Source organism: Oratosquilla oratoria, chromosome 17 (assembly GCF_046742065.1).
Source record: "Oratosquilla oratoria isolate Oo_2021 chromosome 17, ASM4674206v1, whole genome shotgun sequence".
Lineage (NCBI taxonomy): Eukaryota > Metazoa > Arthropoda > Malacostraca > Stomatopoda > Squillidae > Oratosquilla > Oratosquilla oratoria.
Genome location: NC_134793.1, coordinates 13,624,483 through 13,642,116, shown reverse-complemented (window position 1 = coordinate 13,642,116; position 17,634 = coordinate 13,624,483). Strand labels below are relative to the sequence as shown.

General features: G+C 39.1%; 1 protein-coding gene across 3 annotated transcripts in view; it reads left to right on the top strand.

Annotated features, from left to right (window-relative positions):
- Nucleotides 1-17,634, top strand: part of LOC143034431 (intraflagellar transport protein 74 homolog) — a 52,627-nt gene that overhangs the window by 20,490 nt on the left and 14,503 nt on the right. For all 3 annotated transcript variants that reach the window (XM_076200475.1, XM_076200476.1, XM_076200474.1), the window contains 9 exons: nucleotides 5,544-5,683; nucleotides 7,600-7,770; nucleotides 9,788-9,865; nucleotides 12,484-12,646; nucleotides 12,818-13,014; nucleotides 14,997-15,173; nucleotides 15,783-15,908; nucleotides 16,329-16,430; nucleotides 16,697-16,896. In XM_076200475.1, coding sequence (XP_076056590.1) covers nucleotides 5,588-5,683; nucleotides 7,600-7,770; nucleotides 9,788-9,865; nucleotides 12,484-12,646; nucleotides 12,818-13,014; nucleotides 14,997-15,173; nucleotides 15,783-15,908; nucleotides 16,329-16,430; nucleotides 16,697-16,896 — 1,310 coding nt within the window. In that variant the 5' untranslated portion in view covers nucleotides 5,544-5,587. The remainder of the gene's footprint in view (nucleotides 1-5,543; nucleotides 5,684-7,599; nucleotides 7,771-9,787; nucleotides 9,866-12,483; nucleotides 12,647-12,817; nucleotides 13,015-14,996; nucleotides 15,174-15,782; nucleotides 15,909-16,328; nucleotides 16,431-16,696; nucleotides 16,897-17,634) is intronic.

Here is a 17,634-nt window from a genome sequence, read left to right as displayed (position 1 = left end):
TAAATTACTAAATTGGATGGAAGACTTTTTGCAAGAAAGAAAAATGAGAGTAGTGATAAGAGATCAGCATTCAAAATGGAATGAAGTAATAAGCGGTGTCCCGCAGGGAACAGTTCTGGCCCCAATAATGTTTGCTATATATATTAATGATATGGATGAAGGAATTGAAAGCTATATGAGCTTCTTTGCAGATGATGCAAAACTACTGAAAAGAGTGAAAACTGAAGAAGATTGTGAATCACTACAGAGAGATCTAAATAAAGTACAAGAATGGAGTAGGAAGTGGGAGATGGAGTTCAATACAAAAAAGTGTAGTATAATGGAATTTGGAAAAAGCAAAAACAGAATAACAGGATCATATAATTTGGGAGAAGAAGGAATAAAAAAAGTAGAAAATGAGAAGGACCTGGGAGTCATTGTTATGAATAATATGTCACCTGAGAAACATGTAAATAAGATTTTTGGAGAAACTTATAATTTAATAAGAACAATCAAAGTGGCATTTACATACCTGGATGAAGAAATGGTGAGGAAAATCCTAATCACCCTGATAAGACCAAGATTGGAATATGCAGCAACGATATGGTCACCAAGTACAAAAAAATGTATAAAAAATCTTGAAAGAATACAAAGAGCAATTACAAAATTGGCACCAACACTCTCAAAACTATCATATGAAGAGAGACTACAAAAACTTAAACTACAGACACTAGAGCAAAGAAGAGAGAGAGGAGATTTGATAGCTATTTACAGAATCATGAAAGGCATAGAAATTACTGATAGAGAGAATCTGATAAAATGGGATGACAGAAATACAAGAGGAAACGGAAAGAAAATAAAAAAAGACAGCTATAGAAGATATTTGAAAAAGAACAGCTTTCCTCACAGAGTAATAGACAGTTGGAACAAGTTAGATGAGAAAGTGGTGTGTGCAAAAACAATACATGAATTTAAAAATAGTTTAGATAAAATGAGATATGAAGACGGGACCCCACGAGCATAGCTCCCCTTCCCGTAAAATACAACTAGGTAAATACAACTAGGTAAATACTCGAGGACCAGCATTTCCTGCAGCTCTACATCTTGAGAACCCGAGCCTCGCATCTCAGGTAAACATGGGTCGCCTGGTTTCAATATTCTGGCAGTCACTGACATCTGCCACACTTTGGCTGTTTGAACACGCAAGAGAATTGTATCAGCTTTGGCACTGTGTGAACTTACTATTTTTCTTGTCATAAGTCATAACCCATTTTTTCTGTGTTGTTATAATCCTCTGAAATCTTTGCACAACTTGTATATTTTCCCACTCTTAACTTCAGGGAAATTTTTTATTTTACCAAGTACTTGTGTCAGGACTAGGCATGGAATATTGTCCTCAATTCATGAATACAAAATGGCTATTTTTAATGTAGCACCACTCTTTATTCTTATATTGTTTTGTATAGGAGAGTATGGGACTGATCCATCAGACAGTGTAGCATCACTGATTACAATATCCTTCCACCTGTCTGTGTTCATTAGATATCTCCACCCATGAAAAAGTTTATCCTCCACATGCCAGACTGATAAATTCCAAACCAACTCTTCTAATTTCACGGCCACCTATTTATTTGTTATCACAGATGACATCATGCTATCTAATGTATCTCTGAAAACAGATTAGTGTGACTGAGCCTTAATCTTAAGTTTAGGGACAGAGGTTAAGGTTGAGGAAAATGAAATGTATATGGTCAGAAGAATAAGTTGTAATTGAATGTGCATTACAAGATTGTCAACAGACAGTGATGCAAATTGACAACATTGTGTATTTAATGAAGGTCATGAGAGTTATATATGTATTAAGTATATGATAAACAGTGGAGGCCCAAAACACATACCTGCATATAAACAACCGACACTGGGCACTGTCTCCTCACAACCTAACCTTGCCAACTGTATGCCCCAGGTGTGTTAGTTTGTGATTGTTCCAGATCCAAAAGTCATGGTGATGTCATTGCCATGACCAATATCTACATACACCACTGAATATAGGCTCACTAATACCAACACTCTCAGTCTCTTCTCTTTTAACACTTGTAGGGTAGATGACTGCCAAGCTTACATGGGGTTCATATGCAAAAATCTTTTAGTCTCCGCTGACTGCTAAACATAGTCACTTGGATGAAGCTCCTCTCTTCGTCAAGCAGTCAGCCAGCTGCTGTGAGGCATTCACCCAGGAAACCTCATCAATTTCTCTCCTCTTAACATCTCTTGCAACACTACAATATCGATCCATAATTGTCTGTCATCCACTTTCTTGCATGAATGGAGAGCTTCTATGAGACTTGTTGTCCACATAACCCCTGACTCTATACCTACTACCTACAAATAACTCAGTGTACTGGCAAGGTAGACAGCAGCTTTGGCACACTTAATGCCAGTGTCTTAGTAGGTAATGTAAACTTGACATTGTCTTGTTCATCTAGTTTATCAGAACAGAGGACATCTCCCTCCATCAGCATCCTTGAGAAATATCACTAATCCAACTTTGGATGTGCCACCTGCCAGGTTGGCAAAAAAGACAACTGAAAAACACTCTAGATAATGGATGTCAAGCTTTCCCACTTTTGGAATACCATATATACTCGTGTGTAAACTGATTTCTTTTATATTGTGACCCCTGATTTTTTTGTGTATACCTCATATATAATGCAACCCCAGGTTTGAACATTACTAGTAGGCCTACTGTAGTCAAATATTGCACTGCTAGGCATAATTCTGGACTTGTGCAGATAAATGGTCATCATTCGTTTTTGTACAAAGATACCACTAAGTGGTCAGATAAACTTCTTAAAACATCTGATATGAATTTAGATACTGTACTTTTGCCTTAAACTCTGTGGTAGGGGAGAACAAATACTGCCTCTGAGTGTTCCCACCTGAGTCGTGAAAGGCGGCTAAAACAGGACAGAAGATGACTAGGCATCCTACTCTCTGTAGCCCTAAAGGGTATATTACTAAAAAATGTCAAGGCATAAGAGAGTCTAGAAAGAGCTTTCCAACCAGAACCCTAAGGTTTGGGTCTTTAATGTGCATGGGTGTAGTACAGATGAGAGTTAAAGGGAAGAGATAGGCAGTATGTTTGTGAGAAGGAAGATGGATGTGTTGGCATTGAGTGAAACTAAGTTGAAAGGGAGGGCTGAGTTTGAGTTTGGGAGTGTAGTAGGAAGGGTGTCAGGAGTGAAGAGAGGACAAGGGAGAGAAGGGTGGCTATACTAGTAAGTGAAGAGATAGGTGTGTGGTGGAGTGGAAGGATTCTTCAAGGTTAATTAAGGTGATTAGGCCAAGCTGAAACAATACAAGAATTCAGATCTGAACATGACAATTGGAAATCAAGGATATAGATGAAGCTAGAGTTGCATATGAATTTGAGGCTAGTTATCTTAAATTGGAGATTAGGAGACAGGACCCAATGAACATTGCTCCATTCTAGTGTACTACAATTAGGTAAATGTCTGCGATGAGCATGATTTTAATCATAAATATGAAAATAATGTTTTTGGAGAGGTATGACATGAAATACATCAAGTAGGTATCAGGTGTATGCATAGTATTACCATAAGTAGTAGCATTCCTGTGTCAGGTAGAAATAGTACTGATGGTAATATACAATAATTATGAGATGGAAATTTATTTCAATAAGTTAGTGCATCAAATTGGATGGATATAAATAAAAGATGATGATATGGTTTAATGTCACAAACTCCCCCTTAGTGGAAGGCTAGGGCAGTGCCCCTCACAGAGGACTTTGTAGCGTGGAATTTAATGAACCATGTCCTTGGTTCAACTTCACCAGTGGCAGGATTCGAACTGCCATCCCCTCAACCTTCGCCACAAGTAACAATGCACTAACCCGCTCAGCCAGCGAGCTTCCTTAAATAAAAGAGAAAGTGTGAATATTAATAAGAGCTATACAGCTGTGTTAATGGACTTTTTATTTACTAGGTCATGTGGTTTGATTCATGGAATTGGTCATATTATTGTACTTAATTTTTTTTTTTATTTGCTCAGAGATCAATTGGACTTCTGCTACAGATATGATATTTTGGAATTTAGCTTGAATTTCAGGCTCTCAAAAGTAGTGTCCATGTAATAGTCAACCCCATAAATTTGACCTTAAAAATTGGTCTAAAATATTAGACTTTTACATGTGTATATATGGTATGTAAGATTCCATATTCTTAAATTTCTGTTATTAGTTACAATACAATGTTAAAAATAATTGGAGATAAATTATTATTAAAGATGCCACAAACTTTTTACATAATTGTATTAAACTTTTATTTCTTTTACTCATTTTTGTTTATGAATACAGTGAACCCTCATTATTACAAACCCTGTTACAGCAATTTTTTTTATTTATCTACCCCAATATGGCCTACCAACCATCCATCTGATAAATCAAACAAAGATCTATATATGCGCTGGAACATTCAGAAGGCAGTGGTAAGGGAGAAAGGGAGTGAGTAAGAGAGGGAGCAAACTAGTGGGAGGTGAGTGCAGCACATACACCTCACACACACATACACAATGCAAAATATACTGTAAAATGTACATCCAATGTATGATTTACCAAAATTTATATTATTTGAGGTCCACTTTTGAATACTGAACTTCCTCTTCATATACCCAACTTTGTCCGGTATGTGAAGGGGAAATCCAACTATTGTAAATAACACTGTCAACTTTATAGACCATGGTTTCCCCCCAATTCAGTTAATATAGTGATGGTTTACTATACAATAGATATTTAAAGTTTTCATAGAAAGAATGGCTTCAGAAAATTTTAAACTTCTTATGGAGAAGTGTTTAGTGATGATATTGCATTTCTGCTTAAGTGATGGCATTTGCCATTGGATTTCAACTGCTTCATGGATGGTGGGATGATTAGATTTTGAGTTTTTTATGTTTTTTACTGCTTCACATTTTTATTACATGTTTCTGTGGTCACCACAGAAAACCACCAATTAAAGAAACATCCAGCAGTGAAATTCAATAACTAACTCCTTCCATTGGACAAGAGCCCTAGAATACTGGACCTCACTTTTGTTTTGAACATGTCCTTCAGCCCACACATTAAGGATTACACTTAGGGAGAAAAATTGTCAAATTGGGCCAGGGTGAGTCTGCAGCATGTGCCTGTGGAGCAGCTGACCAGATGATGGACCATGTTTTAAAAGACCATTCAGCACACCAATATTAGACTTGGATCTCCTGACCACAAATTCTGCAGGTTTTGAGTGAATTAACATATACTGTGACAAGGTATAAATGAATGAATGACCACACCAAAGACAAAGCCCTTTATACTGCATAGTCTTATATTCAGTCTTTCCAGACAGTAATACAAAGTCTCTTCATCAGGTGACATACAGGATGGGCCTTTGGCTGTGGCCAGTTTTATGATAGCTATGAGTCAATTCCAAGAGAACCAGGGGATTGGATTGACTGACTAATTATACTTTACCTTTCTTCTAATTTTTCTTTCCTTTCTCCAAAATCAGGTAACTCTGGTATCTTAAAGGAAAGTGTAGAGAACAGTGGTAGCATGAAAGGAGTTGACCGGCCACCTTCACGAACAGGAAGCATGTTGGAACGACCAGAAACAGGCAGACAGGGAACAGCCTCCTTCAGGGAGCGGAGGGTCAGTAAATTTGCATTTCCCTCTGTAGCTTTGTAAAAGTGACATTGAATACTACTATTTTATTTATTTATTCTATTGTGAAGTGACGGCAGTTGTTAAGATGATGAGAGCAGGTAAGGCACCTGGGTTGGATAGATGTCATGCAGAATGTCTGAAAAAAGGAGGTACAGTGATGGTGAACTGGCTGGTGAGGTTGTTTAATGTTTGTTTAAGAGAGGGTAGAGTGCTGGAGGACTGAAGGAGTGCCTGTATAGTTCCACTTTACAAGGGAAAAGGGGACAAGTGTGAGTGTAGTAGTTTCAGAGGGATCAGCTTGTTAAGTTTAGTTGGGAAGGCTTATGGGAAGGTCTTGATTGAGAGGATTAGGAGAGGAACAGAGGGAGTAATTGGTGAGGAACAGTGTGGGTTTAGGGCAGGTAGGGGTTGCGTAGATCAGATTTCTATGGTAAGACAGATATGTGAGAAAGCTTTAGGAAAAGGTAAGGATGTTTTTTTTTTTGGCTTTTACAGATCTGGAAAAGGCTTATGACAGGGAAATAGGAAGGCACTTTGGGAGGTATTGCAAATATGGGATAGGAGGAAAGCTTTTAAGATCAGTCAAGAGTTTTTATGAGAGTGGTAGAGCATGTGTTAGGATTAGAAATGGAGAGAGTGAGTGGTTTGAGGTAAAGGCAAGGGTAATGGGTCAGGGGTTGGAGATGGTTAAAGAAAATGGAGAAAAGTGGGAGATAAGCCAGTTGTTATTTGGTGACAATACTGTGCTTGTAGCAGGTTCAGAGGAGGGATTGAGGAAGTTAGTGACAGAGTTTGGGAAGGTGTGCAAAAGAAGGAAGTTGAAGATAAATGTGGGTAAAAGTAAGGTGATGAGATGTACAAGGGGAGAAAGTGGCAGCAGACTGGAAGTGAGTATTAAGGGAGAGAGACTGGAGGAAATGGATAGTTTTAGACACTTGGGTGCGAATGTGGCAGGAAAGGGAGGAGTGGAGGTGGAGGTAGAATGTAGATTGAGAGAAGTGAGTAAATGCCTTGGTGGATTAAAAAGTTTAATGAGAAATAGACATTTGGGAATGGATGGTAAGAGGAGATTGTAGGAAGGAGTGATTGTGCCAACAGCATTGTATGGGGCAGAAACATGGAACATAAGAGAAGAGGAGTTTGAATGTGTTTGAAAAGAGGTGCCTGAGAAGTATGACAGGGGTTGCTAGGCTAGATAGTGTGAGAAATGAGGTGGTGAGGAGGAGAATGGGTGTGGAAAGGGAGTTGGGAAATAGGGTTGATGAAAGAGTATTAGGATGGTTTGGGCACATGGAAAGAATGAGTGAAGAAAGACTAGTAAAAGAGGTGTGGAAGGCAGAGGTGGAAGGAGTGAATGTGAGGGGGCATCCTAGGATGAGATGGATGGATGGGGTAAAAGGGGCATTGGGAAAGAGGGGAATGTCTGTTGAGGAAGGATGGGAGAGGACAGAAGATAGGGGAGAATGGTTGTGTATGGATGATGCTGTGATGCATAAGGAGGAATGGGTGGGGGATGGGGTGAGGGAGTATGTGTGAGAAATAAACTGACGCAGCCCGAAGGGATTTCTCCACATCTTCTCCTTTTCTGCATGAAGGGACAGAGAGGAGGGGTTGCTGATTTAATGAAGCGGCCATGCTGTGGATGTGCTGTGTCTTGCGACACTGCTTCTGACCCAGGGCAGTGGGCAAGATGCAGGGATGACCCGTCATCCAGAAGGTGCCAAGATAAGAGGGAGGGAAGAGGGTGGATGGGAGTGGAGTATTTTATGTTGGGGATGGAATGGGTGGGAGTGATTTTTATGTCTTTGTTTTTTGGCTACTTCCCTTGTAAGGGGAAAAAAAGCTATTGGGTGATCAAGTTAGCTGTCCTTCCTCACACTCTTTTTATCATTTTCTCACAGCCTGAGGGGGCTGGACGCCCCACTACATCTGGACGACCTGTTACGGCCCGCCCTGTCAGTGCTGCCCTTCGTGGTGCACCTGGAACAGCCTCTCGACTTATTTCCACCGCTGCCATGCAGCGGCCAGGAACCAGAACAGGAGTGGCAACTGGCATTGGCTTCAATACTCCAGTATGTTAACATTTTGTTGTTATTTAGGTTTTATTTTTTTATGAGCAATCTTCTGCATTCTATTGTTATAGGATAAACATCTAGGACAAACTAAATTAAAAGATGTTTGTTATCATTTGAAATGAATAAAAAGGAGTAAAGGGAAGAAGTGTGTTACATGTTCATCTTATTTGTCAATCAGAATTGTATTCATGATATTGCTCTTGTTTTGGAGTAGGAATAAAGAACATTATAGATACTATTATTTATATTATTTCAAATTCCCATTTCATTTATTCACTATATAATGACACTGCAGATTTGCAAGAAATTCTTACTTTATGTGGTGTATGTAAAAATGTATACATTTAAGTGTAATGGAAGCTTTAGTACTCCAAACACTGACCTACACATCTAATCACATATCTCTGTGCACACCTGATCTTTATGAATGGTTGGTAGTAGTAACCCTACACCATAGTAATCTCTTCCCATCATCTCCTTGCACCCCTTACAGACTCCCCACCTCATCTCCACCTAGTTACTTGCTTTCCTCATACTACAATTTACATCCACTCGTACTCCATTTCTCGTCGCATGAGACCCCAAATACTAAAAACTATCCATTTCCTCCAATCTTTCTCCTCTAAGACTTACAACTTACTGCCACCCAGAGATTGAGAAATCTAATTGAGGTCTTCAAATTGTCAAAAAAATTGAAAACATAGATATGGTTACTAAGTCTATTCTATTTGTTGACCACCCTATTAGTAAACTAATTCTTGCCTATTTCCTTCTTAAATCTAAATTTGTCCAGTTTAAATCCATTACTGTGAGTCCTGCCCTGTTGTCTTAATATGATGACCTTGTTTGTGTCACCCTTGTTAAAGCCTTTGATCCACTTAAACACCTCTATTAGATCACCACGCACTCTGTATGTTTCCAGAGAGTGTAAGTTAAGGTGCCTAAGCCTCTCTTCATAAGGTAAATTTCTGAGCCCATGTATCATTTTGGTCATTCTTCTCTACTGATTCTAGTGAATTGATGTCCATACATTAAGACAGAGACCAAAACTGTACCGCATAGTCAAGGATGGGTTTAACTAATGCTAGATAGTGTTTGATAATTACCTCTGCACTTCTGTTTGTAACCATTCTAGCAGTGAAACTTAATGTTCAGATGGCTTTATTCCTGGGGCTATTCCACTGTTTCCTGAGTTTAAGGTCAGGACTCACTAGAACTCCCAAGTCTCTTTTGCACTCAGTTGTCTCTAAAAATGTGTTATCTATCAGATCACAAAATTAGCACTCCAAAACTGACCACCAAACTCTCTACTCAACCATACCCTCTTGAACATCAGCCCTACAGAGAAATCCCTCCTTCAGCAAACAAGACCCACATTAGTATGACTATGTTCAGGCCACCACCCATCTCTAAAAGAATATAGTAAACTCTTGATATATCAAACTAGTTGGTGGGGAGTTTTGGTCATTATAGCCAAAAATATGTATTGTACATACCATATGTACTAAATTTTTTCATGCGCCCACCATCATAACTGAACCTTGCACAGCATATACCAACCTATTTTGTTATATCAGAAAATTGGTCAATAGGTCTCACAAACTCAATGTAGCCAAAATTCAGTATAGTGAGTGCTTACTTTACTAGCAAGGAAGCAAAATTACCCAAATGCAGTCATCACGCAGAAGACACCAAATATTTTACCCTATATTGCCTCCTCTAGCCATACCAAGACAACAACATAATATCTCTTCTTTGAGTGATTTGTGGGCATTTCCAATAGCTGTTGCCAATTACCTGAGAGCTCTGAAACTTCCACAATAGACACTTGGGGGAGTGGATTGATCGACCATCTGTTTTCAGTTCCTTCCTTCCTGTTCTTGTATACTATATTTTAGTATTAAAGATTTGGTGCCTACCTTCACTGAGAAGTTTCAGATGGCTGCCCATTGTGTACAGAATCTAATAGCTGATGCTGGAACTGAAGTGTTGGCTGACTTTTATTTCTTCACAGATCAATGTTGTGGAACGACCTATCACTCAGCAGGGACTTAGTGGTATGAAGACAGGAGCAAGGGGACCCCAGCGGCAAGTAAGTTTAGTGAACACATACATTTATGTATTACCTAATTGTAATTTACAAGAAAAAAGCTATATTCATGGATTTTCATTTCTTTGATGCTGTAGTATCATGCAAGTACTTATTTAAGCAAAAGCTACTTACTTATGCAAGCTTTACTGTAATGGACCAAACTCATTCCATCCCATCTGTCTTTTATAGTTTAAAACCTAACCATTTGTTACTTGAACACTCCAAATATGTGAGGTGCCCTTACTCCTCTGTAGGATTATGGCTGCAGGTTTGACAGATGGAAACAGACAGGGCCCCATGAGTATTTAGCTAATTATATTAACCTAGGTGTCAAAGAACTACACCTTCAAGAGGTGACATATAGGGAATGAAAAGAAGATGGACCTCCAATGACTCGATGCCTTCTGAGTATAACCAAGCTTCCACCCAACACTAAGAGTGGATCACAACCCCCTATCTCCACCAAAGGTGCAGCCCATAGGGGCTGGTATCTGTCTCCAGAACATATTCAACACTCACTCTTCACAATATACTTCAACTTTCTTCTGTCCTGTACATATTTCACTTTTTTCTGCTAAGGAAAGTACCACACTAGCACTTGTCCTTCCACATCTACAAGCCAGTAATATGGAAACAAATCCAGGCCATCATATTTACCTTAAATGCAGAAGATTCATCATATATGCACATACAACTCTCCACTGCAACAGATGCCACTCATGGGTTTCTGTAGAATGCACCACACTCACCATCAGTAAACAACACAACAGACTGGATCTTTTGCATCAACACAGCTAAATCCACAACAAAAAACACCCAAAACTTATCATAAATAACAATAGAATTACAAGCAAACACACAAGGCTGCTGCAGTTCTTACAAAAACACATTCACCACAGACTTCACTACCATTCTTCACAGGCTACACTACAAAGAAGACAAAACACAAAATAAAGGTGGACACTTAGTATACACAAGTCATACCATTCTCCAACAAAACAAAAGAAATTAAATAATTACTTGCAGACACTATAGTAGAAATAATTATCGTTGAAATGCAAATAGAGAAAACAACATATATCATTGATATCTGCTTACTACCTACCACATCAACACTTGACAGATACACACCCCCAACTTGAACCACTCATTGATTTAACAAATCATATACTGGGTGGAGACCTGAACAAGTGATGACTGATGATCAACAGCCGAAGATTGACACTCATAGATTTAATTTTCTAAAGGCCCCATCATGGGATTAATTGACAGTTGAGTGGAGAGGAAGGAAGCAGTGGCACTCAAGGTCACTGAAGAGGCATAACTGTGCTGGTTATAGATTTGAGAGAGAGTTAGTAAGGGTAAATAGTGATTTTTTTTTTCTTTCTTTTTTTATCTCCAACATCACTCATGATAGGAAACAAAAAATAATCAGAATTAATTTTAGTTTATTTACATAACAAAGTATTATATTTTTCCTCGTATTTATGCTACAAATGGCAAATTTCAAGGGTTTTCAACAAGCAGGGATGAGAAATTTCATTGAGGAAACTGATAGATGTGGTGCTAGGGACAAAATTGAAGAAAAAAGTTAGATTTCAAAGTGGATGCAGCTCTTCCATGGAGGTAAGTGGAATTTAAATGAGTTAAACACCATATGAGGACGGAGCCTTTATTTGTACGACGTTTTGCCTATTACAGCTTTTTCAAGTACTTGAAAAAGCTGTAATAAGCGAAACGTCGTACAAATAAAGGCTCCGTCCTCATATGGTGTTTAACTCATCAGTCATGTCGGCAACTGCCACTTTCATGAAAAAAAAAGGAATTTAAATGATTGAGAGGTTTACATTCTTCCTATGAGTCAAGACTACATGACCTAGAGCAAAAGTTTGAACAAGAAAAAATAATGAGCCTGGCTAAGAAGGCAGAGATTGCTAGACTGGAAAGGGAAAATGAAACTGATAAATAAGAGATAAAGTCCTCTCAATACTATTGAAAAAAGTGAGGGAATTTCAACACCAAGTGAGGATAAAAGGGATGCAGTAACCTATAAAGAGATCATTGACCAGAAAAAAGAGAATCTCTTGTTAGAGATGTAGTTGACAAGACTAGATGTGTCATACTCTTTGGCTAGCAAGACTACAGGTACATCATATGGAAATTACACCAGGGACAGGAGATGCAAAAGGTTAGGGAAATTACCTCTTGTAATTCTGGGGAAGCTTGCTGGCTAAGTGGGTAAGGGCATCGTTACTTGCAGCAAAGGTCAAGGGGATGGTGGTTCGAATCCTGCCACCGGTGAAGTTGAACCAACACAATCACACCTGTGCAGTAGTTTTTCCCATCTTGCTGATGTAGCATGTAGAAGAAGATCATATGATCCTTCTGTGTCAAGTTAGGGTTCATGGTTTGGACTCACTGTTCAGAAAATTTAGGTTTACCTCCACTAGTATAAGTTGTGTTTAGAGATGTGCTTTTGATTAGATGTGTCATCTCCTATTCTAACTATTATTCTTGTTTGTTTCATACTAATTTTCCCTCTACTCCCATAAATGTCATTCAGTTCACATTCCGCACCTGTGCCATCTTACTAATCACACTTTATTCAACTACTTTAGGTACAGGACAAGAGCTACTTCATGGGCCTGATCAGGACCAAGATAACTGATCTTGGAACAGAAACAGTGCGTCTGAGCAATGAGATATCTTCCATGAACCAAGAACAGTCAACTTTCCTCACATATGATAAACGTGTCAAAGAGATTGCACAGGAGCTCACAGGTATGTTAAATTACTTGAACTGATGCGTAGATGTATTGTGGGATAGACTAAAGCTGAGGAAGAAATAGAGACGCTATGGAAGTATCCTCAATAAACCAACATAGCACCTTCCATCATGTGAAGGACCCAATACAGATTCTTTAGTTGTTATACCCTTTGACCACCTTACAGAGCTTCAGGGAACACTTGCTGACTATAATCTGCTCCTCGACTTGATCAACACTGATGCTGAGAAAGCTGAAGTAGATGAAGATTGGAAGGAACTTAAGGATGCTAATGATCGGGAGGCTGCCAAGCTTGATGCCCTTTTCTCACACCGCCAGGACCTGGAGAAGTCTATAAGGCAACTCGAACATGAGATTGAGGAGGTATGGAGTAGAACGGGGTTGGTCAATGGTCAGATCAAGAGGAGGTTGAAAAGAATGGATAGAGTACAGGTGAATGGAAATTAACATTCGTGATGGTAGGTTCCATTCACCAACTACTCTTGAAAGGAAGTATGTGAATGGACTGTCAATTGAATAGGTATTACCAAGGGACAGAATAGGATAGAATGGTAGCTGGAATAACTTTTGATTTTGAATGATAGGAAATGGAATGGGAAATTACCTCTTAGGGAGTGGATGTGTACTGGATGGGAAATAGAATGGAAGGGTAATGAAGAATCAACTGATGGTGTTAGGGAAAGGGGCGGATTGTAGTAAAGAAGTGAATCTGTGTTGTATGGAATGTATGATGAATTGGTAATGGAGTTGTTGTTGTTCCCTAGACTGTCTGGCCAAGCAGTCCTCTCCCCCTGGGGAATGCCTTGGCTGTAATGGGGTTTTCCCACAAATTCTTTGTAGAGTGTATAGTGTTGTTGGTATGCATGATTGTGTACAGTCCATTCTTCCATAATGTGTAGTATAGTATGGGTTGAAAGTGTTACATCCTGGTTAGTTGTTTGCAGTGCTGTCATCCAGCAAACACAATTATATCATCTGAGTATGCTCTGATATCAGGCAGTTCCTTGACTAACCATTTTACAAGGTGCTGGAAAGATGCCCCATTATTTTTCATTCCAAACAGGGTCACTTTGTATTCAAAGTGCCCTTGTAGGGTAACAAAAGCAAATATCTCTGTGGCTCTACATGTAAAAGGAATTTAATGGTATCCCTTCTTCAAGTCTACCTTTGACAAAAATTTTGCTGCAGCAACTTCCTCAATAAGATCACCTACTCTGGGGAGAGGGTAAGGGTCCGCTTTCATGATCATGTTTACCTTCTTGTAATCAACACATAATCTCTACTCACCTCCAGGCTTAGGTACTAGTACAGCTGGTGAAGCCCAAGGACTAGTACTAGGCTCCATTAATCCTTGTTCCATAAGTTGGTTCACTTCGTTCACCATAATCCTCTTCTTTTGAGGCAACAGTCTGTAGGGGGTCTGTCTCACAGGCTTGGCTCCAAACCCCATGGTAAACTGACCTTTATGTCTATCTTCTAATCCTGGTATCACATTTGGTGTCACAAGGGTGCAAGATGCCCCTGTGTCTCACAGAGTCGTAACTGCATATTTCCTCTTACTTCCTTCTACTCCTATCCTAGCATTTTTCACACAAGGCAACCACTCTCAGCTTATTTCTGTATCTTCCACCTAGTTTAACCTATTCACCCACACAGCAATTGCTATCATATCTACCCCATACTACTTCCTTCTCCTTTGTCTTGCTTGGGTCTTTCCCTTGTCTCCAGTTTTGTGTGTCCCCCTTCCTTCCATTTCCCATGGGGCAGTTTTCCATCCCATGACTGTATTTACTGCAGGTATAACATCTACTTGGATCTATTTCACTTATATTTCCTTCTACACACATCATCTCCTGCTTGTTCTGCTTATTTCCCATTTCCTGCCTGTACCTCAGTCCACTTGGCTTAAGTGAGGATGTCAAAGGGTTGTGAAAATGGGTTGTAAGGAGATGATTTTATCTAATCTCCATCTTGCTGAAACCCATTATTGGCCCCATGGGTTGTAAATAACAATGGAGTTATAATATGGTAATGTAACCACTCAATTTATGGGTCACATTGTGATGAAGGTGAAGTATTTATATCATTGTAGTAGAAAGATTAAGAAAGTAATTTCTGAGGAATTAGTAACTATAATGGAAAGAGCACTTTGAAAATGTTGGTGGAATAAAGTTGGTGGAATAAAATGGATAGAGCAAAAGAGAAAAAACACTGGATAAAAGGAAAAGATTTGTTGAATGAAGGACTGGGAAGGATAGAGTTTTGTAAAAAACAAGCCAATATGAGTTACCTATTTCATTTCACTATTTTCTTTTTCAAATGTCCCACTTACTCCATCCCTGTAGGAGCGACACATGGGCGAGAGCTTAGTGGAGGCAATGCAGCCAGATCTTCGGGAGCATTACATTGAGTTGCGTCAAGTCAATACCAAACTAATGAGTCAGCTTGAGGAAATGCAGCATGACCTTGATGCCCTTAATACCAGCAAAGTTGCTTTTGAAGATGAACTCTCTGTCTCCAAGGTAAGGCTTACTTACAGGAAAGGTAAACTTGCTTTTGAAGATGAATTCTCTGTCTCCAGGAAAGGTAGACAAGTACTGTAATCATATTTAATCTGCTTATTAGGGCTTAATCTCTTCACTATAGTGACAGATTCCCAAGTGTGGATTAGTACCAGATCACCACTCAGATACCTCTGCAAGTGGGTGGTGAGGTAAGGGAAAGGGAAAGTGGATGATATTTGGTAAGCTCAAGTAGTTTTAACTTTGTAAATTGATAGAATATTGATTTTTTTTTTTTTTTTTTTTTTTTTTCCATAGTGACTGCAAACAGAAAATACTTAGTCACCATGTGACATAAATAGAAACAGAATATCAGTCAATCTGCAACTCCAGAACTCTCTTGCATAAGATCCACGTTTCCCAGGTACTCAGATTGGCCTATAAGTCATTTAGAGAAGAAATAAGTTGCTGTTGAGATATAAGCTGAGGTGGGGCAGTATAAGATGAGGTGTTCATTGTCTTTTGGGTGATTGTTATCTATGAGACTGTTTTTGTGGTCAGATCTATTCTGTGCTGGTACTGTCTTTAGTACTGGATGGATTAATTGATTAACATATGATTTCTTTGCAGGTAAAACAGGAAGCTGTAGGTTTATATGAAAAGCTTCAGGAACTAGAAAACAAGAGGGATGAAATAATCCTCGAGAATCAGAAGAGGGGAACACCCAAAGAGGAACGAGAAAGGCTTTTGATTCAGGTGTGTATAATGGACTGGTCTTCAAGTGTAATGTGTCATAAATCAAATAGGCATTTTGAGGACTGGTTAGTGTAGTGATCCCCTAAGACAGTTTGAAAAGGGTGGATGGAGAATAGCAGATACTGCTCGAAAGAAAGAAATTTGAATTTGTGGAGCAAAAGTGCTTGGAAAATACACAGATGTAATTAGAAGTTGCATTGTGTTTGCATTTATACCAAAAAAGATGAGACATAAAGGCACCAATTATGCGATCTCCTAATATAGCCAGTTTAGATTAGCCAGCCTCAGTGTTGTTGTTTATGATTATCTAACCATTTTTTCATAGCTGGTGCTTAAGAAAAATTGAGCTTGAAAGTTTTGTAAGATTAGATGTAAGGCTGGAGTTCTAGAAATTATAGTATATATTATTCCATGTCACAGGTGAAAGAGGATAATGCTGAGATTGCAGCCATGGAACGTCAGATTGGAGATTTGCAAGACCAGATAAAATCTGTACAAGAAGAAATGCATCAACTGGACCTGGTGAGAAATTGTAAAAGATGAAATACTGAAATTTGGATACTGTGTTTTTATCATGTGAGGCAAGTGCAAGGGCCAGGATTGGTTCCTGTGTCACCACCTAATAGGAGAAAATGGAGGGCAAGTACTGGGGTACTGACCTCCATATGTGAAAAATGAGATTATGGGTGGAGATAGTTGAGAGTTGTGTGGTAGAATGAATGGAATGACTTTCTGGCCTAGTCTGGAGACCAGGTGCTGGACCCTTATTTGTGTATCTTGTGTCATAGGATTTGGAGGAGAACCAAAGTGAGAGGAGTCAGAAATACCGTGAGTTAAGGAAGCGGGAGGAAACAATGGAGGAATTCATGGAAACGTTTGAACAGGCCCATGCCGAGGAGCAAAAGCGATTGGATGATCTTGGGAAGACAAATGTCGTCCTCCTTGAGAAGATGTCCACGAATCTTGCCCACTTTGGACATCTCCCAAAGTAAGCATTTTTCATGTCATATGTTGTATCTATTATTATTATTATTATTTATTTATTTATTTTATTTGTTACCTTTTTTTTTTTTTTTTTTTTTTTTTTTTTTTTTTTTGAAGGACGGGAGAGGACAGAAGATAGGGGTGAATGGAGAAGGGTTGTGTATAGATGATTCTGTGATGCATGAGGGAGAGTGGGTGGAGGATGGGGATTGGGGAAGTATGTATGAGAAAAAATTGTGACGCAGCCCAAAGGGATTTCTCCCCGTCTTCTCTTTTTCTGCATGAGGGGACGGAGAGGGGGGGTCGCCGAAATAATGAAGCAGCCTTGCTGTGGATGTTCTTTGTCTTGCGACACTGCTTCTGACCCAGGGCAGTGGACAGGATGCAGGGATGACCCATCATCCAGGAGGTGCCAAGATAAGAGGGAGGGAGGAGGGTGGAGGGGAGTGGAATATATGGGAAATGAGATGGGTGAGAGTGATTTCTATGCCTTTTTTCTTTTTGGCTACCCCCCATGTAAGGGAGAAAAAGCCTTTGGTATATGTATGTATGTATGTTATTTTTTTTATATATATATATATATATATATATATATATATATACATACATACATACATACATATACCAAGGCTTTTTCTCCCTTACAAGGGGGGTAGCCAAAAAGAAAAAGGCATAAAATCATTCCCACCCATTCCATCCCTGAATACACTCCACACCCCTCCACCCTCCCTCTTATCTTAGC